General features: G+C 36.2%; 2 protein-coding genes across 2 annotated transcripts in view; one reads left to right on the plus strand and one right to left on the minus strand.

The window, feature by feature from the left end:
* The first annotated feature begins 320 nt into the window (after positions 1-320).
* Positions 321-2,076, plus strand: LOC103778683 (vacuolar protein sorting-associated protein 29). Its single transcript, XM_008946283.1, has 3 exons — positions 321-740; positions 1,201-1,436; positions 1,717-2,076. Exons 1-3 carry the CDS (start codon positions 534-536, stop codon positions 1,832-1,834), a joined length of 561 nt encoding a protein of 186 aa, XP_008944531.1. The 5' UTR covers positions 321-533; the 3' UTR covers positions 1,835-2,076.
* A 1,477-nt stretch (positions 2,077-3,553) lies between these two features.
* The window catches only part of KNTC1 (kinetochore associated 1), a 37,195-nt gene continuing 12,748 nt past the window's right edge, over positions 3,554-28,000 (minus strand). The window contains exons 28-63 of the mRNA XM_008946284.1: positions 27,894-27,999; positions 27,071-27,205; positions 25,907-26,026; positions 25,193-25,262; positions 25,053-25,120; positions 24,235-24,524; positions 23,401-23,573; positions 23,112-23,209; positions 22,019-22,160; positions 21,106-21,162; positions 20,458-20,621; positions 19,806-19,910; positions 18,850-18,978; positions 18,015-18,131; positions 17,508-17,617; positions 17,056-17,266; positions 16,204-16,293; positions 15,700-15,871; positions 15,229-15,287; positions 14,644-14,860; positions 14,051-14,124; positions 13,062-13,272; positions 12,854-12,963; positions 12,284-12,333; positions 11,832-11,910; positions 11,050-11,168; positions 10,104-10,239; positions 9,121-9,216; positions 8,369-8,425; positions 7,873-7,927; positions 7,724-7,787; positions 6,577-6,706; positions 5,507-5,596; positions 4,843-4,988; positions 3,880-3,970; positions 3,554-3,610 (exon numbers count right to left, since the gene is read on the minus strand). Coding sequence (XP_008944532.1) covers positions 3,554-3,610; positions 3,880-3,970; positions 4,843-4,988; positions 5,507-5,596; positions 6,577-6,706; positions 7,724-7,787; positions 7,873-7,927; positions 8,369-8,425; positions 9,121-9,216; positions 10,104-10,239; positions 11,050-11,168; positions 11,832-11,910; positions 12,284-12,333; positions 12,854-12,963; positions 13,062-13,272; positions 14,051-14,124; positions 14,644-14,860; positions 15,229-15,287; positions 15,700-15,871; positions 16,204-16,293; positions 17,056-17,266; positions 17,508-17,617; positions 18,015-18,131; positions 18,850-18,978; positions 19,806-19,910; positions 20,458-20,621; positions 21,106-21,162; positions 22,019-22,160; positions 23,112-23,209; positions 23,401-23,573; positions 24,235-24,524; positions 25,053-25,120; positions 25,193-25,262; positions 25,907-26,026; positions 27,071-27,205; positions 27,894-27,999 — 4,198 coding nt within the window. The remainder of the gene's footprint in view (positions 3,611-3,879; positions 3,971-4,842; positions 4,989-5,506; positions 5,597-6,576; positions 6,707-7,723; positions 7,788-7,872; positions 7,928-8,368; positions 8,426-9,120; positions 9,217-10,103; positions 10,240-11,049; positions 11,169-11,831; positions 11,911-12,283; positions 12,334-12,853; positions 12,964-13,061; positions 13,273-14,050; positions 14,125-14,643; positions 14,861-15,228; positions 15,288-15,699; positions 15,872-16,203; positions 16,294-17,055; positions 17,267-17,507; positions 17,618-18,014; positions 18,132-18,849; positions 18,979-19,805; positions 19,911-20,457; positions 20,622-21,105; positions 21,163-22,018; positions 22,161-23,111; positions 23,210-23,400; positions 23,574-24,234; positions 24,525-25,052; positions 25,121-25,192; positions 25,263-25,906; positions 26,027-27,070; positions 27,206-27,893; position 28,000) is intronic.

The raw sequence follows: 28,000 nt of genomic DNA on the forward strand, positions 1-28,000 counted from the left end.
TTAGTCTTACCCTGTTGTTCAGTGGTTCCTACAATACAGACTCTCAAACAGCTTCCTGTTCTGAGCAGCTATTAACACATTTGCAAATTTGCTGCTTTTTTTTTTGATTTAAATAAGGAAGAAAATGGAAATTAGTTAAATTACAAAGAAACTTGAATGAAGAGTTTTAAAGGGAAGTGGACACAATTTAGCCAGGTCTGTGCTTGAGAACATGTACTAGAGATGTCCTATATATTTTTAAGGATAAAAAAACCTACAGGAGTGGGATGGTTTATGGTAGTTCCCAAATTTGTGTAAAATACTTCAAGTAGTAACACATTTCTGCTGTGTTTGTAAGGCCTCTGCTTTGGATCATGTTCTGCATTAGTGGGGGCCTTTTTTTTTCCTTGATATAGCAATTTTCCATCACCATTTCATTATTTTAGTAGCTTTTACATCAAAATATGAAGTTGTGAAACTGAAAGGAACATTGCAATGCTTTCCACTTGCCAGTGATTCTCAGCTAGCATCTGTAACCCTCTTTCTTTCCTGTCATGACACCTGCCAAGTTGGTGTTAGTATTAGGAGATCTTCACATCCCACATCGATGCAACAGCCTCCCAGCCAAATTCAAAAAACTGCTGGTTCCAGGCAAGATCCAACACATCCTCTGCACGGGCAACCTCTGCACCAAGGACACCTATGACTACCTCAAGACTCTGGCTGGGGACGTTCATGTTGTCAGAGGAGACTTTGATGAGGTAGTGTCTTGAGAATGACATTTTTTTGGTGCATCTTCTACATAAAGGCAACGTTTGGGTTATTTGTAATTCAAGTCAAAGTGGGCAGACTGAGGTTATGTAGTAGAGCATGTGAAAAGCCAGCTGGGCAAAAGCATTTGGGTCACAGTCAGTAATTTGAGTTGTGCAGTAAGTGCCCATCTGACATCAGGGTGAATTATTTGGGTCCTTGGACATGTCTGGGACTGCAGTGACCAGGACCTGCTGCTGTAAAAATCTCTGAAGTTCCTCCCTTCCCACCACAATCTCCACAGTGCTGATAAAAGCAGCTTTGTAGCTCTCATTTTGTAGCAGTAGGGCCAATTGTATTTAATATTTCCATAAGCTTTCCCCCCCCTCTCTTCTTGGTGTTGCAGAGTTGTTTTTAAATATAAATCTGTACATCTAAGCTGTTTTTATTTATTATTTTTTTTCTTTTTAGAACCTAAATTATCCTGAGCAGAAAGTCGTCACTGTTGGACAGTTCAAAATTGGGCTGATTCATGGCCATCAGGTTATTCCCTGGGGTGACATGGCCAGCCTGGCACTGCTTCAAAGGCAGTTTGATGTGGACATCCTAATTTCAGGACACACACACAAATTTGAGGCATTTGAACATGAAAACAAGTTCTATATCAATCCAGGATCAGCTACAGGAGCCTATCATGCCTTAGAGAAGTAAGTGAAGTATGAGAATTATCTGTGCAGATTTTCTTTGATTAAAAAACTGAACTGCAAAACCCATGGTGAAAGTTAATGTTCTAAATGTCAGGGAGAGGGAGGGCTGATAGCAAATGCTAAATCTCTGTGACAGAAAGAGATTAAATACTCAAAGCTTCAGATCCACTGTGCTTACAAAATTCATATCCATTTTTCTTAGAGTGATTTCTGTTCTGCAGTGGTGTTTGCTAAAGAGATTATATACTCACAAGTCATGAATTTTTTCCTCTCTTTCCAGCAACATCATTCCTTCATTTGTGCTGATGGATATCCAGGCTTCTACAGTAGTTACATATGTCTATCAACTAATTGGAGATGATGTGAAAGTAGAAAGAATTGAGTACAAAAAGTCTTAAAAATGTTTTTTGCTTGTCTGGTATTTTTACCATCTCATTCTGAACTGCAAGTTACTACAATACTTGATTGCTAGTTTACAGTACTGCACTTACTTGCTAACAGCTTAACAATGTAGCTTCCTGATAACTTCAAAACATGGTGTTTGCTTTTCTCTGTATGAATTGATTTGTAAAATATTCCATTAAAATAACTGTTTAAATACTGTTCCTTAATGTTGTAATAAACTCCACTTCATAGAAAAGCTGAGCTTTATGAGCTGTTGTTTGGGGGGAAAAGATGAAGCAGTTGTAGTTGCTTGTGTGCTGTTTTGGGGGCTTCTGAAGGATACTTGTAAAGGCTTGAACAAAAAGATTGAGGGCTCTGGAGCTGTGTTGTGTTTGCTTCAGAATCTAGCTGGTACTTTTCTTGGTTTAACATTCCCAATTAAGTTGAAAGAATGAAATGGAATGATAGATTCTGAAAAGAGTACAATCAGCTCATAACTTACAGCAGGAAGTTCACTGTAGGAAGTTCAACTTCAGCATTTTTATAATCAAAGAAGTTTCCAGCACCACTGTACTTTAATGAATGACAGTCTCATTAAATCAACAGTGGAGAGGCTTTCCCTTACAGCTACTACCTGACACGACCCATATGCACTCTTTGCTCCATGTGCAGAGGGCTTTAATAACATGATTCTGTCCAACACTCGTGCTGCTGCTGAGGACTAAGCCTGTGGTTGGTCAAGAAGACTGGACCTGTTGGCTCTGCTGTCCTCATGACTGCAGGGAACTGGGTGTATTTTAACAGCTCCCATTGCTCATGCCTGCTAACTCTGCAACAAAACCAGTTTTATCTTCTGCCACCTGCAGAAGACCATTTAGAATGGTGGCCTGTTTCCTTTGCAGGTATTGGGCTTTGTATTATGGCTTTTTCCAGTGCAGTATTTGTTACAGAAGTCTGAGTTAAAGTAATGCCTTTCTGTAGAACCTAAGGGATAGCTAGAACCCTTACTTCTGTGTCATAAGCTGCCTAAATAACCTTCTGTTTCAAATAAACATGCTCTACCTTAGAAGAAGACCAAGCATGTCAGGCTGCTATCTCAGGAACCTCTGGCTAACTGCTGCTTCGTGCAGTGAAACAGGCCTATTGCTTCATGCTGCTGCAGACATACAGAAAGAACAAAGTTGAGAAGAAGGCATTAGCAAACATTATTCAGGGAAGGTCAGTGACAGAGTGGAACATCTATTTACTGACAATTTAATAAAAAAAAAGTTTATGGAATACTGTAAGGCCAAAATTGTTACATAAGTCTGTTTATTTGTGCTCACTGTAGTTAAAATTACAATTTGTCTACAAAGTATATTTTACATGAAGTACACCACTTAAGAATTTGGAAGAAAAAAAGTTTATCACAATTAGGCAAGGTTATGTTTGTATGAAATCTTAAGAATGGTCCTGACAGCATGGAGAAAACAGAAATAAACAAACTAATCCTTCCTGAAAATCAAAGTGCTGAATATGAACAGAGGGAATTCTGCTGTAAATCTAAACTGCTTCAGTGGTAATAAGAGTGTGCAAAAGAAACAGCCTAGAAGTTATAGAAAAAAAACATGGAAAGCTCAGCTCAGCTTTTGGTAAAAGCATACTGTGGTTTTAATTTAATGTTCACCTGACCAGAATGAGTGTGCTCAATGCTTGGCCCTCATCTTGCCAGTAGAGGGAGAAAAAAGGGCACATCAAGACCTTGTTGTTGACACTTCTAGTACACAGGTCTCTGGTCTGTTCAGATACATCTGGAAGGTAAGAGAACAGTATTAATAGGGCTTAGGAAATGGGATATTATCTAAGACTTGTGATGGGACTTGAAAGAGTAAGTCGAATGTGGCATGGCACACATTTGGTTCAAGTAAAATTAATTACTTGCATTAATATGTGAATATTATATACAATATATTTTATGAAAATAAATCAGCCAACAGGTATTTTTGCTAAAAGTTGAGTGAAAGTCTTCATTTAGAAAAAAAGAAGATACTGCATGAGGTATGAAAGTGGTTTGGTTTACCTTCAGAAGATCAGGTGATGGTATGTCAGCCAGAGCAGGGTTTCCACATTTCTCTTGATATTCTTGAATGAGGGCTGTTGCATCATCAATGCTGAAGGAGGCAAAAGTTCATCAACTTTGTCAACTTCAGCTCTCTATAAAGCCAAGAATTTGTGCACTGAAGTAGAAAAGTAAGGTATGACCCAGCCATGTTTCTGAAGTCAGACAAGTCCTATCATTTCCCAGTGGAAGAAGACAAGCCTAGCATTTAACCTGTGGCTGACAATAAATCAAATCTATAGTGGAATTTAAACAGTTCTTTATTGGTTCCTGTTCCATTTTGACTGCAGGATAACTGGGAGTGACTTGCAATACTGAGCTTTTGGGGTCTGCAGTAGAAGTTGGCAGCTGTGCTCAATGAGCCCAAGTGCTGTGAGTCAGTGATAAATTGCTGATGGAGAATTGCCCTGCAGGAGGCTCAGGGCTAAGGTTTTGTGTTTTAGTTAAGTTAGTAGCAAGAGGTATTTCTGACTCTTGAAAAACAGCAGGAAACCCACTAATTCCTAAGTCTCAAGAACAGGCAGTTCCTTTATTTTTTTTCAGAATGTTTTTAGTGCTGAAGCTGTGACTCTGTGGTGCTGCTGAACTGAATTCATCAGAAGGTAAGGTGAAGTGATTTGCAGTCAAAGTGTTTGTGTTTTGAGTCAGGTTACTTTTGCTCTTTTAACTGCATTTGATCTGCTTGCCAGTCCAGGCTGAAGAATCTCTTTGGCTTGACTAACACAGTTCCATCCTCAATATGTGAAGTAGTGAGGTGAAGTTTTTATTTTATTTATTTATTGAACTTAGCAATGCTTTAAAAATTCCTGGAGACTAAGTGCTAGAAAAGCTCCATGACTTCAAATAAATGAAAATAAAAGAGAGACCCAGTTTCTATAACTGCTATTAGTATTGCAGCATCTGTTTCACCTTTTATTAACTTACCAGTTCTTTTTGGCAAGATATTCCACCAGCTCTTTCATTCGGTGAGTATTCATCAGTTGTTGCTTCACCAGTGGGAAATATTTAGTTTTCAAGAATTTTTCATATAGCTTCTCATTTATGATGCTGTCCAAAACCAAAGATCTAATCTGTAGGTTTAAGTTTTAGTATTACCAAAATATTAGCATTTTAAATACAAGAAGTCTGAATGAGAACTCACATTTCTCTTACTGGACACCCATAGAGCAGGATTATTTATATATATGTATTTTATTTTTGTGGTAAGAAATGGCAGATTTTAAGAAGACCAAGATTCAGATATGGGACTGAGTTAAGAAACTTGCCCTCAGGAAGGCAACCTAAGGCAAGAGAGTTTCTTAAACCCTTTGGCTTTTTAGCTTGAAACATTTATTTAGAAAAATAAAGTAGTACTGCTGCAGATAATTCTGTCCTACAAACAGGGGCAGCCTATAACACAGCACTGTGTGTATGAAACCAACAAGTTTTTCAGCTGCACAACATCAGTGCAAATGCTGCAGCATTTTACAAGTGTGCATTATGTCAACAATGCTTGGCAAGATCACAAGAGGGGGGGAAAAAAAAGGTTTTGTGTACACTTATCTATCAAAAAAGCCTCTAAATCAAAAGTGAGTGATGTAAAATTTACCTGAGGAGCAAATGCCACTACTTCTCCAGTGCTCATGTGTTCATCTATTTGTTGCAGCACAGCTTCTGTGTTACAAGTTGATAAGAAACCCTTGACAAAAATAAGTTGCAAATCATTAATGTTCTGTGAGTGATTAAAGTAGGAACTCACCCTTCAGAGCAAGTATTTGATTTATTCAGGAACAGTTACTATTTTGAAATGCTAGGTACAAACATGAAATTATCAAACCAGGATGTGTGCAGTTAGGCTGAAAGACTGCTACTCATTGCTTTTAACTCTCAAGGGGTATTTTTATTGCTGCTGTTGCAGTTTTTTGACACAATGTCAGCAAACTAAATGCTGTAATTTGGGAAAATCTTTCTGAGCTTATCTTTAATGACTGGAAGCCTTAAGAATTCAAGGTGCCTCTACTAGTGCCAGTTTGCTCATGACAAATATGGGAATAGCCCATAATGCTTCACCTGGGAGTACAGTGCCAAGCATACACTCGTGGAAACAAATGAGGAGGGAAAGGAAACTGTCAAGATCCATAAATAGTGAGGATGTGGCTTTAAGGCAAAAGGCTTACATCAGACTTGTGACATCAAGTCAGGAACTTTCACTCAACACTTTTCCAAAGCAGGATTCAATACTTTTCTTACAGGCTGCTGTGAAACTAGCTCATTGGTAGCTCCTCAGCAGTTGTATCATCAACTTCACGCTGCTTTGGCAGGAATGTGCTTACAGCTTGGATTCTGTAGGTTTTTTTTCCCAGGTTTTATAGGTGGGATCCCATAAAATATCCTCCAATCCACAAAAGGCAGTCATATGACAAAGCTGCTGAAGATAACTTGAAGCTAGCTGGTTTTGCTTTAAAAAACAGACATGAGGAAGTACTCACATGACCCCTTTCAGAAGGACAACTTCAGAGTAATAGCCTCTGTGAGTTGGAAATGCCAAGCAGCTGTCAGCAACGATGTATTTAAATAAACTGGAGTTATAAGTTACCATCTTTCACAGTTTCTGGTGAACATAACATGTTTAAAGACATTTCTCTTGCACAGGTAGAACACAAAACTTATTATATGTACCTGAATTTGCTGTGCTCGCTTCTCAGACTGAGGAATCAGCAGAAGGCACCCCAAAGCAAAAGCTGGAAGGTCCAACTGTGCATATTGTTTAGCTATTCCAATGACATCCAAGTCAGCCAGAACAGGACACCTTCAGAAGAATATTAGAAGTGAAGTTCTCAGCTGTGATGTGTGTAATGGGTTGATGGCACTTAGTACTGTCAACAAAACTGCACTGAGACTTTTAAGCCAGATAGAACAATACATTTTTACCTCATTTTCAGAAATGGCCAGAGTATGAGAGTTGAAACTTTACAGAACACAAATGCATGACAATTTTCTAGTTTGAAAAAAGCCCTCCAGAAAAAAAACCCTCTAGTTTTCCAAAGCTCTGTTCTGAGGGGGAACTGCCCAGAGGGATGCTTTGATAGCTATGTACATGTACTGTAGTGCAGGCATGTTCTTCAGTTGGATCCCATTCCAGTATTTCCTAATTTGTGGTTCAAGTCAAGCTTTCTGAGCTCTGTCTCTTCTCTGGAGCAAGGCAGAGCTTAAGTGAATAAGACAATGTTTTATTGTGCTTTTTCACACTGTAAAGGCAATGCACAACTGCTTTGCAAGTGCAAATGTTTTTGAACATTTGTATCATAGGTATTAGATTTTTGTCATGTCAGACTTACTCTTTGTAGGAAAATTCTTGCTCTCTTACACTCTGTGTTAACTTTCTAGGAAATGTGCTATATTTTAGGCTAAGACAGACAATCACTGGACTTTTAAGTTTGACCATAAGTCCTTTAAAAATGTCAGGACAGGAACAGCTATCCCTCACAAGGCAGTGACTGGGCAGATAAACTGGTTTTAATCATTTTGTGCTGAAGATTCTGGTTCCCAGTTCAGAGAGCAGTTCCCAGTACAGTTTAAACAGCCAAGGTACTGAGTTACAGCACGTGCTGTCAACAGTCTGCAGGCAAGCACAGCATTTCTGCTTGTGTATGTGCCCTGATCCTGTCCTTTCCACAAGAGGCAGAAGGTTCTTCCTTATGCCTCAGGTTCCCCAGTTTTCAGAGCTTCTTTGCACGTTCCAGTGCAGGTTGCTGGATGGGAAACTGCAAACAATTGTTCCCATTCAAACGAACACAACCCTAGGATGTACCATCCATCTACTTACTTGAGCAGAATCACAAAACACTCACAACATTCGTCTAATTGTCTAGGACTCGGTGGACATGAAGCTAAAAAATAAAGAAAAGATGATTAAGTAAATGTATAAGCAAGTTAACTATATAAGCATAACTATATAGCTAATAACAACCCTACCTGTGAGGAATGGTGACAGAACTACACTTCGCCAGGCTCGACTGAAGTTGGGAATCTGTTGACAACAAAGTTTTGGAGTATTAGCCACAGTTGTAACTACAGGTACTTGTAAACACAGACATCCTGAGCCACTGTAGGTGAAAGAATTGTCAGTTTTCTTTTCTTTTTACCTTTGATGAATTATTCCCTTATCTTGCTTTCATCATCCCATTGTCTATGATTTAGCCATATTTTGACCGATGGCAAAATTGTGTCTAAATTTACAAAGCCCTCCAAGAAAGTATTTACTGAAGGAGCCACGAGTGGAAAATATTCTATTTCAGTGATTAATAATGATCCTTATCTGCATATTGAATTGTCATAAAAATAATGGAAAAAGAATCTTTTCACACATAACACTTTAGGGTATAGATGGCTGCCATTCCCCCCCCCAAACAGGATGCTAACTAAATACCTGTTAGTGAAGAAGATTAGCAGTCACAGAATATCTGCTTACCTCCCATAATGAATGAATCCCAGTAATTGCTGTCAAAACTCTTCTTAGATATGGAATCTGAAAAAGAAATTATAAAATGCTGCAGTGTTGTTGAAAATTTGGCAATGATCTGCAGAACTGCATTACACTTCTTGTCTACAGGAGGCAAACTTACAGTTCCTCAAGGTACCCCTGTTCCTTGGGGAGGAGTAACTGATGCATGTGGAAATATGATTTATAGTTCAGTAAATTATACTATCCCAAGCAGTAGCAGTGTGTGTTGTCTTGTTAAATACCCAGGATTTCTGGTAGTCTTAATAAAACTGGTGCTGAGAAGTTGATGATCCCACCTTCTTTGTTATTAGTACCTAAACCTCATTAGGTTAAAATGTGTGTATATGTATATACATATTTTGTGCATGTGTGTGTATATTTTTGCACACAGATATATATTACATTGTGAAATAATAGTATAAAGAAAATTTTCAATTTTTTACCATAGGACTTACTCTTGCCATCTGAGAGGCTTTGTGGCTTTAAAAAATAAAACTAGAATAAGTTAAGATAAAAATTCTCAACCAGTACTGCAAACTTACAAATTTCTCAAAGCTTCATCAGTTCAGTATCTAAGAGCCCAAAGTAACCATCTAAATTAGCAATAATTGTTCACAGTAAGTTTATAGTTTGTATCTATCCCATTCTTTAGACATCAATGGATAAAAAAGCCTTTTTTCTCACCTGTCTGTAGAAATTCATAGTTAAAGATTTCTTACCATATTGAAACCCAGGAGTTTCTGTAAGAGTCCATTCCACAGCTGCAAATCATATACTTTATATTCTAGACTAAGTTCTGTCACCAGTCTAACAGCCTAAAGGAGAGCAAGGACACACTGTATTTTAATATACATTCATTATCTTCACACCTGTCCTGCTTGCCAGCATAATTTTAGGTTTTTACAGCATTATGAGGACCTTTAATTCCTTAAAGGCCACAACCAAGCCACTTTCAAAATTATTTCACATGTGTGAGGAGAATTAAAATAAAAAAAAGCCTATATGTGATACCACTTTATTTTCTGACTGTAGGAAGGCTAAAGCTTTTATCTGTCACTTTCAACTTTTAGACTAGTGTATATATTTCAAATAAAGAACAGATCACTTCCATTTTATGGCTAGAAATAAGAAGTACTACTGTTGAAGCCTTAGTAGAGGAGTATACTTTTTTTGTCATATACTGTTGTCTACCTGGAAATTGCATTTACCTGCCCTTGTCTTCAGTGTTAAGCTAGCTGTTTACAAAGCTAATTTACTTGGTAACACAAAGTAATTGTCAGAGTCAAATTCCTAAGCAGAGCACAACTTAAAACCTATCCCTGGAAGATAAGTAATTAACAGCTATTTTAAAGGTGTATCCTGTTAGTATTTAATTCATATTAAAATATGAGGTATGAGTCCAAGCAGTAACAAGGAACAGGGTACATAAAGGTACTAGGGGATAATTATGTGATGAGTGGTAGTGAGCACATCATCAGGGCTCTTTTTTTGGTCACTCTGAAAGAGGAGAGTCTTTGGGGTAACTGCATATTCTCCTGTATTTTTAGATAGAGTTGAGAAGCATAGGAGTAGTGCATGAATAGGACAGAGTATGCTGGAGCACCACCTGTTTAGAGATGGATGTGCTATGCAGAAAAGGCAAATATTTCACACAAGGTATAGCAACCACACAAAAAAATTACAAAGGAATTAAAAATCATACCGTGGGTTCATGGCTGTGATTCTTCCATAGCCCCTTAATCATTCCTTCCTTAGGGCTCTTATGAAATGATTCATAAGTATATGGAATGTTCAAGATTTCAAACTCTGCCAGATAAATGCAGCATTTTAGAAAATATCTGTAAGGAAAAAAAAAGCCCCCCCCCAACAGGAGTTAAATAATATTTATTATACCTCATGTAATCAAACTCAGAATAATGGAAAAGGGAGGTTCTTCCTTAAAAAGATTAAAAAAAAAAATAAGGAAAAAAATTATGTAGACTATTTGTACTTATGAAGATCTTAAAGAAGTGATTACCACATAGTGTTTTACTTAGGGAAGCCTTATTTACCTGAACTGTAACTCAAATAAGTAAAATTTGATTCATGCACAGAGATTGCTTATTTACAGAAATCCAGATGTAGCTATTTGGTATGACATACTCTGAAAGTGTCACTTTCTATTAAAAAGGCCCTAATTCCAGATTACCAGCACAGAAACTCTATTCTAGATATTTTCTAAGGATGTTTGTTCTACAGATATTTTTCCCCACATCATTCTGCTGGGTTTTGGTTCCTTATTTTTGCAGAGGACTATGTCTTTGCAAGATGACCAGTTCTAAACTCTGACAAACAGAATACTACATATATCTGTAGGACAAAATGCTTCAGTTACTAGAGAAGTAACTGCAGTCTATGCCAAATGGAAGAAAATATTTTCCATATACTGTCATATTACTTTCAGGTTTACAAATTAAGACTGTGAGGTAGTGGATGGCATTGCAGTGAAGTGAAAAGATCTAATTATGCTCTTATGAAATAGATTTTTAAAAGCTCTCTTTAGTAAAAAAATTCTCCAAATTTAATCTGTTTTTTTTTCTAATGGCTTTTGAAGATCAACAAAAAAATCATTATTAAGGAATACTGTAAAGAAAATTAATTCATCTTACTTTACTTTCTCAAGGGGTTTCTTGAAGAGTGATTCCACAGTGTTGGTATCTGCCAGGTAGAGCAGACACTTAAGTGCTCTGCTCCTGTGGGCAAATGTCAGCTGAGTAACACCAATAGGCTGAGAGGGGGGAGAAAACCAACACAGGGAAAAGTCACAACAACTGGCAGAACAACTAGAAAGACAATTATGTTATTGTATGATCCTTTGTAAGGTTTTTGGAATAATTTAGTGGAAATACATGCCAAGTAACAGACTGGTTCATATTCAACTTTTATACCAACAAGCTGAAACACTTGTCACCTTCAAAGAATGCTGCTAAACCAGGTTGTTTCCTAGTTTTAAGGTTATTCATGCAGGCAAGAAAAATCTTTGTGGTTCATAGTATCACAAATATATTTAATCAGTGTGAAACACTGAAGGCTAAAGTTCTGCTAAAATAATTTTACCACTCTTCTTTAATTCCACCCAAAGTGAGCCAACGCATTACACCAGTTTAAAGCACACTCTAGAAAATTTTTAATGAAGTTATCATCAATAAATTTAGAAAACCCAGAGTTCAAAAGCTGCTCTGAACAGTTAATAGCAAAATTCACTGAACAACAGCAGCTTTACTCCAGAGGGAGAGAAACATAGAGCTCATACAGATATCTAAGCTATCCAAAACACAGATACAAAGGCCTCAGGTTGAAACCCATTCAGTTAAGCACAACAGCACTTGATTTTTAATAAGAAGTAAAGATTTCATTAGGAGCAAGCTAAAATAAGAATTTGGAAACTTACAGATGTGGCAGAGGTTGTAATTGCAAAAAGCATTCTTGAACTGTAATCCATGGGGCGGGACTGAAGCAGATAGATAACTCTGCAAAAATGGGTTTGTTTTAACACAAGTCCAGCACAGCTACTGACATACCATGTATCAAAATTCATCCAAATCTAAAAATATTTCACCATCAAAAAGGAGATTAAGGATAAGAGATTCCAAAGGATATAGAAAAGGAGAAAACCTCCAAATAGCTACTCTTAAGCACTTGCTTACATCTGTTAAGTTATTGCAAATGGTATATCATTGCATAAATATTTGACAATTCAAAACTGGTGTCAGAAAGTGAAAACTAAGAATGTAACAGTGAGTTCTGAATTGCACACACTGTTAAGTTTCTTGAAAAAAACCCAGATATAGTTAAACTTGTACATTAACAATCATGGTATTACATGTAAGACAACACACATACCTTCGGAGTTCCTCATCTTCCTGTACACCTCCAAAGAGTTCTTGAGTTTTCTTAAAAAAAGATATGAAAATCTAGTTGTTAGTTTTCTAAATGGTTTGGATAAACAGCTTGGTCATATCCTGTCTTAAACCCTGCCTTAAAAGCTGGGCATCCCTGCTATGCAGCCAAGGAGAGGAATTTTGATTTTTATCAGTCCTTTATTTAACTGTATTTAACAGCCAATACTCAGGCTACTAACTGGTATTTAGAAGCAGAGGCAATGCCTGTCCCCTGCTCTTTCTCACCCAGACAGCAATTAACTCACTCTTAACTAAGCTGCAGCAGGAGAGGATTCCCCAGCAGGGAAAGTGTTTCAAATCCTTCTCACTAGAGACAGTGGTGTGCCACGATATTAGAAAGGTATTGAAATTGTCAGTGGTCTGAATTCAGGTGCATCTTAAATAGATCCATAAATACTAAAGGCAAATTGTGCAAAATAACCTTAGTCTTTTGAACAAGTGATAAAAAACAGTAAGTATTTTATATAACTGGCCATTTTTCTCCAAGCCCAAGCCTCCAGGGATGACTTACCTCTGCAGGCAGCGTACTTGGACAGAGCCATTTATCCAGCAGTTTATCCCAAATTTTATTCATATCCAAATTGTTAATTTCTGCTATCTCTTTAGCTGCCATATGGATATCTACAGGAAAAAGCAGAGACAATACAAACTAGTATTATCCTGTTTAGCATCCTTTCAAGAACTTCTTTTTACTCCTTTGAAACTCGATGGATACTCACCTGGGTAATCTCTGCCAGTTGGATTTTGGATCCTTTGGTCTATAGTGTGGTGTTCATAGAGTAAAATGATCAGATTTGCTGGTTTCCCAATCGATTTTAAATGTTCTCCAGTGTTCAAGTTATGTGTTATTAGAACATTTTCTGTTGCTGATCGCTTGTACTGCATATATAACTTTTTCTGTAGGAGTTCTGCTTTTCCATGTGATTCATCCTTTAGCAAAACACCACAGTTTTATATAAACCAACATCCTTTTACTCAAAAGCGCTAGAAAAAAGCATCTTAACTTTTTATTCTAAATCAGCTAATGAGGTAGCAAGATCTGTTCTTCAGATGTGTCCCCATACCAGTATTTACAGGTAGTTTGCTGTAAACAGGCAGTATTAAGATGGAGAAAAAAAAAATAATATTAAACCTTGGCTGCTAGATTAGTTTAATTTTGGCACAATTTTATTCAAAGATGACTAAGTATCAGAGAACTACTTAATGTTATTGTCTCAGTAACTCCATAGCAAGTTTGATGTTTATAAGCAAGGCTGAGGTTCTCATTCACCTTTCTCTGCTAACTATGTAGAGATGAGAGACTTAAGTCAAAATAGACTTTCTTTATATATACTACTACAAATAGCTAAAGAATCTTGGAACTAAAAGCAAAAGTTAATAATGTATTGATCTAACAGCTGGAACAGATTCCAACTCATTCGCCTGCAGCAAGAAAAACGCACACAAGAGGAAGAACAAATTCTTCTTCCTCAAAACTGTATTTCTTTTGGTCTAACTTCCAAAAACACTAAGCCTAAGTTTTACTAGGTTGTGAACAGGAGACTGTTCTGGATAGAGAGGGCTCTTCTCAGAGGTCACTTACATAATAACTTTTCCAAAAGCAAGCACTTCTCTGGTACAGTTTACACACCACTATCCAAAACACCAAAAGAAAAAGCAGTAACAGAAGTATCAACAATACAATAGTCTTGGAAGCAGTTTACATTACCTTAGGTGTAGTATTCTTTAGCCATTTCTCAGCCAGATAGAGGCAGAATTTCAGTGCCTGAATCTGGTCAGGACCTTTTTGAAAGAAGGAAAAAAAACCAAACAAAAGACAGGGAAGGAAGTAAATAAAACAAGTTTTCATTACTCCTTTCTACAGTATACAGTGTTTAAAAGACTTTTGTTTCAAAGAATTAAAAAAAAAAAAAGTCAGAAGATGTTAGGAAATCTCTTGTGCTTAAAGAGGGAAAAACAATATTTGGATTCAGATAATAGGGAAGCTAGCTTAAATTTGGCCAAAATATTTTCTTTTGTTGAAAAACTTATCTGAAGATTGCATGAACATAAAGAAACTTTAAGCAAGACAACAAGGCTTAAAAAGAGAAAAAAAGATTTAAATAATGCTGCATTATAAAATGGCTGTTCTAGCCTAGTGTTTAAAATTAGCTGTAGGAGACAAATGCATTTTTATTCTCAAACTTCCCCAGTTTTATCCAAGAATATCCAAATGTGTGCTCACAGGCCAGCTCTTCTTTTCCCAAACCTATTCTCTTCTTCCCCTTACTTCATCCTTAAGTTATCACATATGTACCCTACCTGTTGGAAATTCTTGTGCAATCTTGTGAGCAATAGCTACAGCCCACTCTGGATTAATTATAGACAGCAGATACGACTGAATTGTCTGCACAGTTTTAGTTGTTTCCTTGTTAATAACTGATGTATACCCAGTGTTTCTCATTTCAAATATTTTTGGTTTCAATTTCTTCTCGAAGACATGTCGAGCTGCAGACATGTGTAAGGTATCCAGTGAAACCTAGAAAAACATTAAAGTGGATTAAGAGTTGTCAGAAGTTCTATAGTGAGGGCAAAATTATGGCAAAGAAAGACAAAAGCTCTTTTTTGTGTGTGTAAAGAATGATTTTGAAACAAATTCTTGCAAGATGGTATTTTACCTTCATTAGTTTGGAAATCAACAGAAGAGTTGGGAAGGATTCCTCACTGAGCTCTGCAGCTGAAAGAAAAAAAAAAAGAGCTGCTTTGGACAGTGTCAGAGTCTGCTTGCAGCTCTCTCTATGAAATTAAGCACTTTCAGTTTATTATTAGATGCAGGGGCAAAATCATGCCAAAGAAAGACAAAAGCTTTTTAATTTTGAAACAAATTCTTGCAAGATGGTATTTTACCTTCATTAGTTTGGAAATCAACAGAAGAGTTGGGAAGGATTCCTCACTGAGCTCTGCAGCTGAAAGAAAAAAAAAAAGAGCTGCTTTGGACAGTGTCAGAGTCTGCTTGCAGCTCTCTCTATGAAATTAAGCACTTTCAGTTTATTATTAGATGCAGACCTCCATTGGGAGAGAGAATATAATCTCAATTATCCTGGGAAGTGGGATACATGGATTACTTTGTCTTTGAGAGGTCCTAGAGAAAAGAAGTAGAGGATGGAATTCTGCATTTTTTATATCATCTTAGCCCCACTGAAAACCTCAGCAGCAGCAATTTGGAAGCACAAGTGCTTTCAGAAGTACTTGGGATGAGAACTGCATTAATAAAGAAATACAATTAATATAAAATATACACTGTAGAACTTTAAAATTCATAGATAGCAGAGAAAGGGAATTATATATATATATAGCCATTAGAAATCCTGTACATACATATAATGCTCCAGAAACACTGTGCAGTTCTGAAGAATATGAGATGGAAGGGCAGCCTGGTCTGAGCAGCTGGAGACAAGGGAATCACATGCTCTAAAACATATTGGTGCTCTAGGTCCACAGGTGGAGAAATTCTTTTATAAGATTCCAGATGTTTGAGGAGGCTCAAAGCCTGGGGGGGGGAAGAAGAAAAATAAAAAGTAACAAAATAAGCCATGAGATTACTCTATTTCTCTTCTCCTCCCCAGTAAACATGGCAAAGTCCTGGAAGTGTGTTTTTTTTTTTTTGGTGGAGCTAGTACCTATCTGCAGAGTTTTTAATCCCTGCTATGAGCCTTTGCTGAGAAACAGCAAGAGATCACAGTTTCTTGAAGGCTATTTTCTGAATAAGAGCTGTGTAGGTAGAGTAATTCCATTAATTCAATAGACTTGAATAGGTATACTAATAAACAAACCAAAATACTGATGCCATTAGCAAGGTAACAGCAACATATCTGGACATACCTGACTCAGGTGGATACTGGTGTTCTTTTCATCAGCATTTTGCATCACTTTCAGGACAATTTCAATAGTTTCGTAGTCATAAGGATCAAGCTGTTCAAAATAATGATCTAATTTATAAGATTTATATGATTTATCTTATAAAGATGTACAACTGAGTTAACTTTTTCCAATTTTAATACCATCTATATTGATATAACACTGATGAAGCATCATAACATGCTTCTATAAAACAAGACTTCCATTTCATAGTGCTTTATCCTAAAAAATATATATATAAATAATCTCCTAAAAAAAAAATCCTAAAAACAAAGCCAGGATAGTGCAGAAGGACCAAACCTAGAATCATTTAGGCTGGAAAAGATCTTTAAGATCACAGAGACCAACAGTTAACCCAGCACTGCCCAGTCCATCACTAAACCACATCCAAACATGAAGTGATGAAAAAAACCAAAACCCCCCAAATCCACCTCCCCCCAAACAACAACAAGCCCCAAGATATAAATATTTTGCCCCTATCTATTTTTAATGTAGCACTTTGAAATATTTCCAGTCTGTAATGATATTTAGAAATAACTTTTTTGTTGGATTCTTTTCTGGTTGTTAAGACAAGTTGGGAAGAAAGTTTTGCCTATCTTAAAATAGACCAATGTAGTTAATTTTCTTTATTTTTTAGACACCTAGAGAACTGAAACTTTACATTCTTAAGCAAAACAGCAAAATTATAACCTTTTTAAATTTCTGTGGAATTATTAATCTGACATTCAAGTGATGTTTGAGACCAGATACATACTTCAGGGATTCTTTTTGCTTGCAAGTCTGTTATTTTGTTTTGTCTTTTATTTTTTTTTTTACCTTGTACAATATTCCACTGAGGCTAGTGACCAGCTCTTTTGTGCTTTTCAGTAGAGGCATTATTTCTAGTGCTCTAGTTAGTAGTGTGGAGTGAGGTTGCTTCTTGCTGTATTCTGCAGAGTCATCTTCAACATGATTTGTATTAGCATTCTGGAGAAGAAGTGTTTCAATGCAAAGCTGCAGTGCGGCATCACTGTCCAGCATGAAGGTACTAGAAGAGGACAGAATATCATTTACTCTGTGACCTTGGTGTCATCAAGGTCCTTATTTCCCTATGAATAAATGCACTAGAGACCAGTGTGTATTCTGATTAATACTTTTTCTTTAAAAGAAAAGGAAAAATAATTTGCATATTGCATTAATTACAATCTATTTATGCTAAAATAGATTTCAGTAGGCCTGGTTATTATTACAGCAACAATTAAACACAATTGATTTGGTTCTGTTATTACCTGCAGTAATTCAGTATGAGATCTCTGTCTACTTTTGGGTTTTGTACCAGGGTTCTTATAAGTTCCTTCTTCCTTATTGGTGGTTGTCTAAATACAGCCTCGAAAGAAATCTATTGATAAATAAACAATTTTATTTTCTTCCCAAAGAAGTGTTTCAGACAATATCAAGACTAATTCCTTATATAGTTTATCTTTTATGTGTTCTTTAGTTTCAATCCAGACACTTTTAGAGCAGCAAAATGCAGTGCATTTGCTGACTATGCTCTTTGCCAAATACCTAAGCACTTAAAAGTTCTTTTATAGCACCCTCAGTTATTGCATTTCTCAGTTTCTGAGGCTTATTTAAGCAGATAAGTAGAATGAAAAATTATAAATAAAACCAAACCCCCAACTTTCCTTACATTTGAATAGGAAGTCTGTATAAAAATCGTAACATCTCTCAGAATATACTGACATTTAATCAATTAATAAAACCCTAAAATCAATAAATCAGTCAGTCAAGCTTACACCAAATTTGCCAAGCTGGATACCCCATTCTGCATCAGTAACCAGTTCTTGAAATTTTTTCTTTTCTTCTGCTTCACCATATTGGTCAGCAAGCTGTGCTCCAACCAGAGCTACTGCCTGAAAGGAGAAGGGAATACAAGTATGGTAAATAATTAGAAAAATGGGAATCCTAAGATCTAAATTTTTAGAGGAACTCAAAACAATTCACAGATCATCACAAAACTGTGTAAAATGAAAACCTCACAGAAGGCAGCATCAGGATCACTGCACCTCCTGAGCTGGCAGTTGGAAGCTACTTTAAGACTGAGTTTCTTTCTCAAAAATATTTTGTTAGTATTGTACTAGTGAAACTAATACAAGTTATCTATCAGACATTGTCTTTTCCTCCAAACTGATACCACTTTCCCTCCCCATTTCTTTGTTATGCTTTCCTTCCCATCTTCCTTTATATTGTAACAGAGGTATTTGTTTATTCATTCCATTCTTGACAGCTGCTGTCAGAAAATTATTTCTCCAAAATAGAATGTAGGTCTAAATTATGGTGGGACCTGAAATAAACAATTTCAAGCTTTGGAATAAGTCATGATGAGATAACCTAATACATGGACTTAGATCATGCTAACTATTGGCAGCAAATGCCTGTGCAGTTTTGTACTGTGGTGAAGAGAAGCAGCTTCTCTCTTAGTGGCTTCCTAAATGAGGAACTTGTTCAGACAGCTATACCCTTAGTAATGGCAAACTGTTGCACTTGCAGCTGCTATTGCTGATGTCTTTTTTAAAGAAACTCTTTAACATTCTGTATTTGCTGAAGAAGTACATTGTCTTGTGAAATTACCAAAACTTTTCTGTAATTTTGCCATGTATTGTTTATGACATCCCACAGCTTATTGAACATCTGTTCCTTGGGCAAAACTGTGCAATACCCCAATGCCAGGTTCTGATCTATGAGACGACAGTTGAACACCTGTATTTTAGGGAAAAGAGGGGAAAAAAAGAACAAGTTGTAACTTTATGAATTTATTTTAGTAGATCTCTTCATATAAAAAGTATCACATGAAAAGTACTCTGTAATTTAGACATCTATTGGCCCTTAAAGTAGGGGGGGGAAAAAAATGCATTTCAGGTTTTAGAACTAAAAATCTAAACATACTGAATCCAGTCTAAAAGTAACTTCCCTTAGTCTCAACTGCCTTAGAATATGGTATATTGCAGGTCTTCCAGATAGCTTTTTTTAAAAAAACTTCCCTCAACTAGAAGTCTACAAATCTAAAATGAAACCAGGATTGAAAATGAGATGGAGAAAGCTTACAGATCAAAAACACCATAATTATAATTTAGGAGCCCTTAAAGGTTCCCATGAAGATGAAGCTCCCACTGTACATCACCTGTCAGGCAGAGCAACCAGTGTATGATCCAAGAGCTGCAGACCCTAAGAGGCTCCAATAGCCCAGGGCTGCACCACGTGGCTGCAAGGAAGGTGGTTCCTTCACAGGCTCTTCAGAAGCCCCTGCTCCAGCTGCAGTGGGCAGCTAGGCAGCTGGGACTGCAGAGGCCAACCCTCTCAGGTTGCCCCTTGGGACTGAGACATGAGGCTGTGGAACCAAATCTCTTCCCACCACTGCAATACTGCCAAGTGTTTTCTAAAGTGTGTGGCTTTTCCAGAATGTGTGGAGTTTGTGGCATTTGGCCACATGACAATTTCAGAATGGGTTTATGCAGTAGGAAAGGCAGCCCTTTCTTGATAGAGCAGAAGAAAAGGGCTCACTCTTACCCTTGTCAGAGTGTTCTTACCTTGTGGAGTAAGGTCAGGATAGTGCTCATAATTACTGAAGTACACTTCTGCTTCATAGCAATGAGAAAGCTTTTGGTTTCAAATAGCATATTGCCATCATGTAGCTATTAGAAAAAGAAAAAAGGAGAGTCAGCACATGGTTAAAAATAAATTCCAAGCCTTCAACTTCTCTTGTCATTTATAGCATAATAACAGGTACTATAGTAACTGTATTTTCAGATTTAATTAAAGTCTTATAAAGAACTCTTCTAAACAGAAAAGGGATTTCTCTTTCCAAGTAGTTTTGAATTAAGGATATTTCTTGAATATTTTAGTTGCAACTTTTCCCATAATAACTAATGATAAAACAATGTGAAAATAAAAAAAAAAAAATTATGAGCATACATTTTATTTCTGGCCTCCCTGCAGAGACTAGAAGTTTAGTTCTACTCTTTGCAAAAGTAACAGAAGACCTTGGAAAATAGGGAAGAGACTACCAGCTCCTTCATAAAATGATTCAACATCTGATCAAGTCATGGTCATTTCTGGAAGTTTATGGTGATAGCCTCTCCCACACCTATCAAATTCTTGTATAACCACTTTAAACTTGTTAATAGTTGGCATATTTCTAAGATTTACTCTCAGCATAATTCAGCATCATCCTTGCCATACCTTTTCACTCAAGGACAAATCCATGTTGTTTGCTACACCATGCTGGAGGCAGGATCCAAACGAAGAGACTATTAGCCGCAGAGCTAACTCACACTGACTGCACTCCATGAGGTTCTTCAGCACTGCACAGATGGGAGTTCTAGCTGGCAGAAGGAGGTTTTGTCCTGTGATATATTTCAAAAACAATCCCAGAAAATAATTAGTGCATTTATTAACCTTATCAGAGTAGTTTTCTTCTTCATTAAATTTATGACACAAGAATAGCCTCGGTTCCATTTGAAACCTTAAATTTTGAGGGTGTTTAGTTTAATACAGGCTCCCATTTTTGTTAAAAAAAAAACCAGAAGCTGGTCGTCTTCTTGGAAAGGCTCTAATGGCTCCTAGCTCCCAGTGGTAGAACTTCTGTACTGAAGTACAGGCTTTGAAAACATGCTCAAAATCACGTGGCTGAACGGTAGCAATTACCATCCAAACTGGTGTTTTCTGTGCTGCACCTAGTTATCTCCCCAGAATGCAGCTTTAAAGGGAACATTTAGGCATCTGTTTAAAACCCTATGAGTTAAGTTATGCTTGTGTAGGTTTAATTTAAACCTCACAATTTCTGGTGGTCTGGTTTATACTTTTAAGAGAGTCAATCTGCCATCATACCGTTAATAAACGCGCAGTTTGCCAGGCTCGTGGAATCCAAAGGATACAGCTTGTTCTCTGCAAGACAGATAAACACATGTCAGCAACGTGCCAAGACCTCAGCAACACTACCTTAAAAAAAAAAAATACAGTTCTGGGACAGTACATAAAAGAAAGACACACAAAGTCTTAGAACCAGAGCTGCTATATTTAACTGTGACTAATCAGAAGTTCTCTTCTAGGAAGGAGTTTGTTTTTTTCAAACACACAAAGGAATACCAACCAACAGTTTTCAGTAACTATTTTGTGTATAAAACCCTTTGTTGAGAAAGACAATATGAACTCTTAATCTGTGAAGGTAATATATCCATTCAAATCAATCAAATAAGCATATCCTCTATAGATAGATTTAGCACCGTGTACAACACTATTTGCAATTACATGCTTTTTAATGCACCAATGGCACATTAGGAAAGTATATTCATCAAGAAGTGTTAAAAATATATTCAGTGTTTCATTTAGCAAGCTGAAAGTAGTTTTTATTTTTTTTCAGCACATACAATGTTGTAGTGTTGTGTTTATAATACTTGAAATATTCAAAAAGTTGTACCGATCTACAATAGCTTATAATAAAAGGACAATAAATTTTAGAATAAGATGAAATGAATAAAAATAAAATCCTGTCTCCATCAGTGGCTACCAGAAGATATCTAGAGAAAAATCATAGGAACAGGGCAAGTTTATAGTAACACTTTCCCAGAGAACTCTGCATGTCTTCAGGCACTTGTCATTCACGTTGCTCCTGAACCAGAAGTCTTTATATTCTGTAATCCTCCCAATGGACAATTCTTGCATGAGCTTGTCTGAGATTTAATTGTGCTGAATTATTTATATTTCCAGACAAAAATCAATGTGATCAGGAAAGCAAGTTTACCATTAACAGGTAGAAGAGAAGCAATAGTTTCATATACAACTGGAAGAGCTATTTGTGGATCAAGAACTATCCCATCTTCGTTAAAGAAGTCATCATAAGTCCACACTTCATAAGGATCTTTATCTCCTCCAAAAGATGTTGTCTAAATAAGAACATTGTTAAAAGTACACACAAGAAAAAGAACAGCTAATAAGTCTACTAACAAACTAAATGATATCCAGTTTTTTAACTGGAGAAAAAAACCCTGGATTTTAAACAGAAAAAAATCTTCTGTTTAAAAATGGATTCTACTGGATTACTTTTTGTTAAGTAGCCAGTAGCATTAAATGCATTTCCTACTTAAGAGTGGCCACATTTCCCTTTAATGTTGCAGTTTTTTAGTTGTACAGCCAAAATGCATTCTCAATTAATTTAATGGAGGCTTTCATTAAGGTTCAAACATTATAAATAAACATTTTTCAAATGGATCACTTTTTAGAAAACCAACATTGTAGCATAAATCTGTTTGCCTAGTGTTTTTGATTCCACTCAAGCTGTAAGAGCCCATTCATTTTGAGTAGTCTAAAGCACTACTTGACCTGAACAAAGTACAAAGATGCTATTTAATGCTTAATCTCTCCTAAAATTCTACAGAAGGGTTCAAAACACCTTCACATGATGTGTATTTAAAAATCAATTCCTCCCTGCTATATTTTACCTACTTAAAGATAAAAAACATACCCAAGCTTAATTCTGAAGTCAGCTCCCTACACTCTAGCAGGCCTGGAAGCAGCTAGTCAATAAAATCACTAATATTTTCAGTCACATTAACAGGTTTTTTTTATACTGAAACATAAGTGGGGATGCTACTTGTGCTTGTAGCAGACCTGCACTGCTTTTAGTACTCAAATCAGTTTACTCTTCATAACAAAGTACACACAGAGGGAAACTTTTATTTAAAAATTAACCCCTTTCTAGGGTTTTGTTGTTGTTTGCTTTTTAAAGAGTTAATTAGATATTGCTGGGGAAAAAAAAAACATAGGTACTGTGAACACTATTCAGTTAATTAGACCTTACATATGTTATAAAAATAAATTACAGTTAGCATAAGTACCTTTGCTGTAAATCCATAGTTTTCTATCTGGCACTGTCTGTAAATTTCCTTGGCAGCCAAAGTATATTTACATAGTTCCAGAGAATCTAATAGTAAATCTGTAAAAATATTAAGATCATAGGCACAATATGAATGGAATGTTCATAAGTCCTATTTAAAAGAAACAATTTTTTTTCAGCACCTATTTTTAGAGAGGCATATATAGAAATGAACTTTTTAATGTTTATTATGTATTGTTTGGAAAGTTGGGTTCCCAACATGAACACAAATAAATGGTAACAGTCATTACCTGGACTGCATACTGTAGCTGCTTGGCAAGCCATTTCATAGATCACTGCTGGGAGATTCATATCATCAGGAGTGATCATTGGAACATCAGCTCCCAACATATGGCAAAGCCTTTGACATGCTGAAAACAGCAGCTTCCCTGTTTCTTCATTACAGTGATTTTCATAGAACTTCCTATTAAAAAGAAAGGATGTTGGAAAAAAAAAAAAAGTCCCTTGGACTTAAGGCCACGTTCTGTTCTAATTATTTAATTCTCTTTTACTTGTTTCACCTGTATGACACATTGTAACTGGAACTTCTATGACTGGAGTGAAAAGATGCAACAGAGCTTACCTTAGAGATATATACTGAAGCACACAGAACACATTAATAGTAAAAAATCTATTTAACATTTTCATCTGACCTCTTCTGGGATGAGGTGATAGTAAGTTTAAATTATCTGACAATCTAAAAATGAGGCAGAGACCATCTAGAAACCACAGCATGGTAAATCCAGTCAGTGTATAAGAGTTTTCTTCTATCTATGTCAGGTGAGATGTTCTCATAATGGTTATTTAACATTGTGCCTTATTTATATGTCACTATAAAAGTGTAGAAAATTCTTTATAATTAGTAATCATGTTATGGCAGAAACAAACAGCAATTTTCAGCGACAACAATTTAACTCTACACTGAATATTGTATACAAATAATATAAGCCTATTGCTTAAACACTCATTTTTAGGAAAAAAAACAAACCAAAACCTTCCCTTTGCTTTACTTCTGCAAAGTATCAAAAAGAGTACAGAAAAGCCTATTAAAAGTTTTAATCTTGAAAAAACCTTCGTGGTTTTACCTGCATATTTTTACAGCGTCTTCAACTTTTCCAGCATCTAGTGCTCTCAAGGCCAATTTTTCTCCCAGTTCTTGCTCTGACCTTTGCAGGAGCAAAGCCAGCCTGTACAACCTTGATTCAGTGAAACGCTTCTTGGTTTCACCATCTGAGTTACAATTCACTGTTTGCACTTTTCTAGACTTTGACATAGATCGAGCAGTTTCAAAAGCTTTTATGTGATTCTCTAGAAGAGTAGACATCAGTGAAGGATCCCTAAATTCTTCAACTGAAAGAAAGATATCAAAATCTTCCTGCAACAAAACAAAAAGATTATATATTTGTATTCATGTAACTTCTTTAAATTTTTAAAAATGTTTTTTTCCTCTGTTTTATTCTTGGAGGAATACTTTTGCTACAAAGTTGACTTTACTATGCTGATTTATGTATAATAAATGAGAGAATTTTGCTAGGCAGTAAGTAAGCAAAATAAAAAAGCCTGAAGAACACTGCCTACTCAAATGCCATATTAAAGAATTTGTTTACAAGCTATAATAAGATCTTAATAAAATATTACAGTAGTCTATCAAAATCTTTGAAATGTTAACAATTAAGACTTTTGTAAGAGTATTCAATGTTTTGAACTATGTTCTAGTAATTGGGAACATTTCCAGGCACTATTTAAATTACTAGACTAGCCATAGAATCTCTGAAGCAAAAAATAAAACCAATTTTGCACATAAGCTGTAAACAGAATTAATTTTTAATATCATTCATGTTATAAGAACTATTGGAGTAACTACAGTAAATCAAAAGTGGTTTGACACTACAAAGATACCTACCTGCAGAGTAGCAAGTGTTTCAAACATTTTTAGGTTTGCTTCACATTCATCTCTCTTCAGAGGATTGTCTGTTGGAGAGAAACAGTTAACCCCTGACTCCTTTTACAAACAAAAAGTAAGATTTTTAAATTATAGCTTACCTTTTTGTATGCTGAACAGGAATTTAAGGACTTCTACGAGTGTCTTAGTCATAAACATTTGTGTTTTGTGCTGCAGGAAAGAGAGTTAGTAAGTAAAAGAAAGTTGTCACAAATAGGCATCCATTATAGAAATAGCAAAACTTTTATAGCTGTAACTTGTATGTACTCCACACAGTGTGTTAGCTCTCACAGGAGTTTTGGACATAATCCACCCTTCTCCCTTTGTTCTTCCTTCCCTTGCCCAGAATAACTCCTTAAAACAACCATTAATGAAAATTCTCTTCTGTGGTTACAAGACAGTACTGCCAACTGCAAAGCTTCAACCTCCTCTAGTGAGTGGCAAAGCCACACCTACAGTTTTTAAATAGATGTTTTCCAAAAAATTAAAGAAAGAACTGAAAAATACATAGGACTAGAGGTATAATAATGCAGCAGGATTTATAAATTATTCAGATAGCCATGCCACTGTGTGGACATGCCTTTAAAATTACACAAAGTAATTGTGTATTACACAAAATCAGAAGAAACTCAAGTTGGAAGAGAATTCAAAGGGTTACCTAGTCTAACCTCGTGGCCAAAGCAGGACCAGTGCATCACTGCTTTTCCCTGATATTAATCACATTTACATCCCCTACCTTTTTTTTGAGTCTCTGGATAAGAATAACATTCAGAACAATTTGTGCACACACTTTATGATGTGAAATGACTTGGTACCTCTTCAGAATTATCTGCTTTGTTCTGTAATACCAGAGTTCCCCACACGGTCAATCTCTCTGCGACTTTCTCAGCTTCAGCAAGAGACAGAGATTTTAACAAAGTCAGAGATTCCTCTCCCTGAAGAGAGAGGAAAAAAAAAGGTAAAGAAATAATCAAAAGAAAAGGGTATTTACTTCTGAAAAAGCTGTTTTGTGTGCATCCTTGCTTCGATACAATGGTTGCATGATGGCCAATTAAGTAAAATTAATCTTCTGCTGATGAACTTCAAATCTCTTTACAAACACTTACTATGATATGACTTTCCTTTAAACACCCTGAACATTTTTACTAGATCTGTGAGGCTTTCAGTAAAATCTATGTGTTTACTCACTAAGGATTATAATGGACAAATTAAAATGCAGTTTTGCTTATTGGCAATCACACTGTTTTTAAAAGAGGATGATTATCAAGAATATGATGTGCTAATAAGGCAGAACAAATGTTAACATGAGAAACTGTTTTTCGGGGGAGTTAATTCCTTTCATCAAAGCCTCCTTTATTTCAGGTCAAAGAAATAAAAACAACAACCAGGGACAACCACAGAGTATTATAAAGGTAATCACACCTACTGTAATATAGCAAGCAAAGTTAGATGTTTCTAGTTAGAGTATCAATATAATTTAAAGATTTTTTTGCTAAACTGGGACTTGAAATTAATTTTGAAGAAAAGATTATAGTAATAAACATTCAACACTCCATGCAAGACAAACATTCAGGTGCTCTCAATACTAAAGGGGCAGATCTGTACTTATGTGAGGTATTGTTGCATTACAAGAAAGCATTCCTCAAAAGAAATAATCTTTTTTTTTTCTTGTTGGAGGGAAAGCAACTTGCCCAAGAACAACTCCAGCAAAACTAGGATGTGATAATATAAGGGAATTCAATTCCAAACTTGTCTTGTGTATCGTGGGTCATAATTTTCATCCTCTTTTGCCACAAATGAGGGATGGTTCATGACCTTTAAAGCTCTGACAACAGTCTCATTGTCAACTTTAAGTATAGGCCCTCATGTGCAATTAAAAGAACTGTAATAAAAACTGTGTATAAGATTACAGCACATTTTGAAAATAGACCCCAGTGCCTTTAAATACAGAGCTCAATTGCCATGAAGGAGTTTAGTACCCTTTCTTTGTCAATCAGGTCTAGCATCCTCAGAGTGTAGACTTCCACCGTGGGCAACATATACGCGGCTACAATTTTCAAAGCATCCTCCAAAGAAGTAGGGGTATCTTGTTTAAGGATGTATTTCACTAGCCTCTGTAAGAAGAAAACAGATTGTGGACTTTAGTCTGCTGATGCCTGTGATAACAAAGAAAGTCAGTTATCATGCACTGCTTCTGAATTGTAATTGTCCAGCTTCTACCAAGCAAGTTATCCAGAAATTTAAAACTTCAAGTTTCTGTCTAAGGAAAACTTCATTAAAGTATAACTGGGAGAATATTTAGCTTGGGGAAGAGAATTATCTTGAGAATTCTCCTAATTCAGTGGATTTCTCTAGTTTCACAGGATGGCAAAGAACTTTTCCAGAAATACTCATGTTTTCTCCCTAGTAAGGGGGAGGTGCTAAAAAAGTGACAGAGAAAAATTGGTAAGTATTGTTCACTCTGACCTTAGGAGGAATCAGATCTTAAGTCTTGAGAGGACTTGAATTCCATTTTGTTAGTTTCCTCCTCTCTTTCCCACCCCCCATACATAGAGCTCTATATTATCAATGCTGTGCTAATCAGCTTGGACTAAGGTAATCCACTGACTCTTAAAAAAAAAGGAAAGATTTCAGGCAAAAAGCATTGTCCCAACAGGACAAGAAAAACAGATACTGATAACAACCTACCAGCTGCTAAGTTTTTTGTTTTTAAAAGTCTGGCTTCTAATACCCCACAAAAATACATGCAGATAAGTGTAGGGATTTTTGTTTAATAGAAGTAAGACAGTGCTGATCACTTACCAGTATCATCTGCTTGTCTTTTAAAAGATTAGTATCTCTTATCCCATAGGCTCGCAAAAGCTTCTTCATCTCCATCAGTCGGTAACTTTCCTGCAGTAACTTTACTC

This window comes from Merops nubicus, unplaced genomic scaffold, assembly GCF_000691845.1.
Source record: "Merops nubicus isolate BGI_N331 unplaced genomic scaffold, ASM69184v1 scaffold138, whole genome shotgun sequence".
Classification (NCBI taxonomy): Eukaryota; Metazoa; Chordata; class Aves; order Coraciiformes; family Meropidae; genus Merops; species Merops nubicus.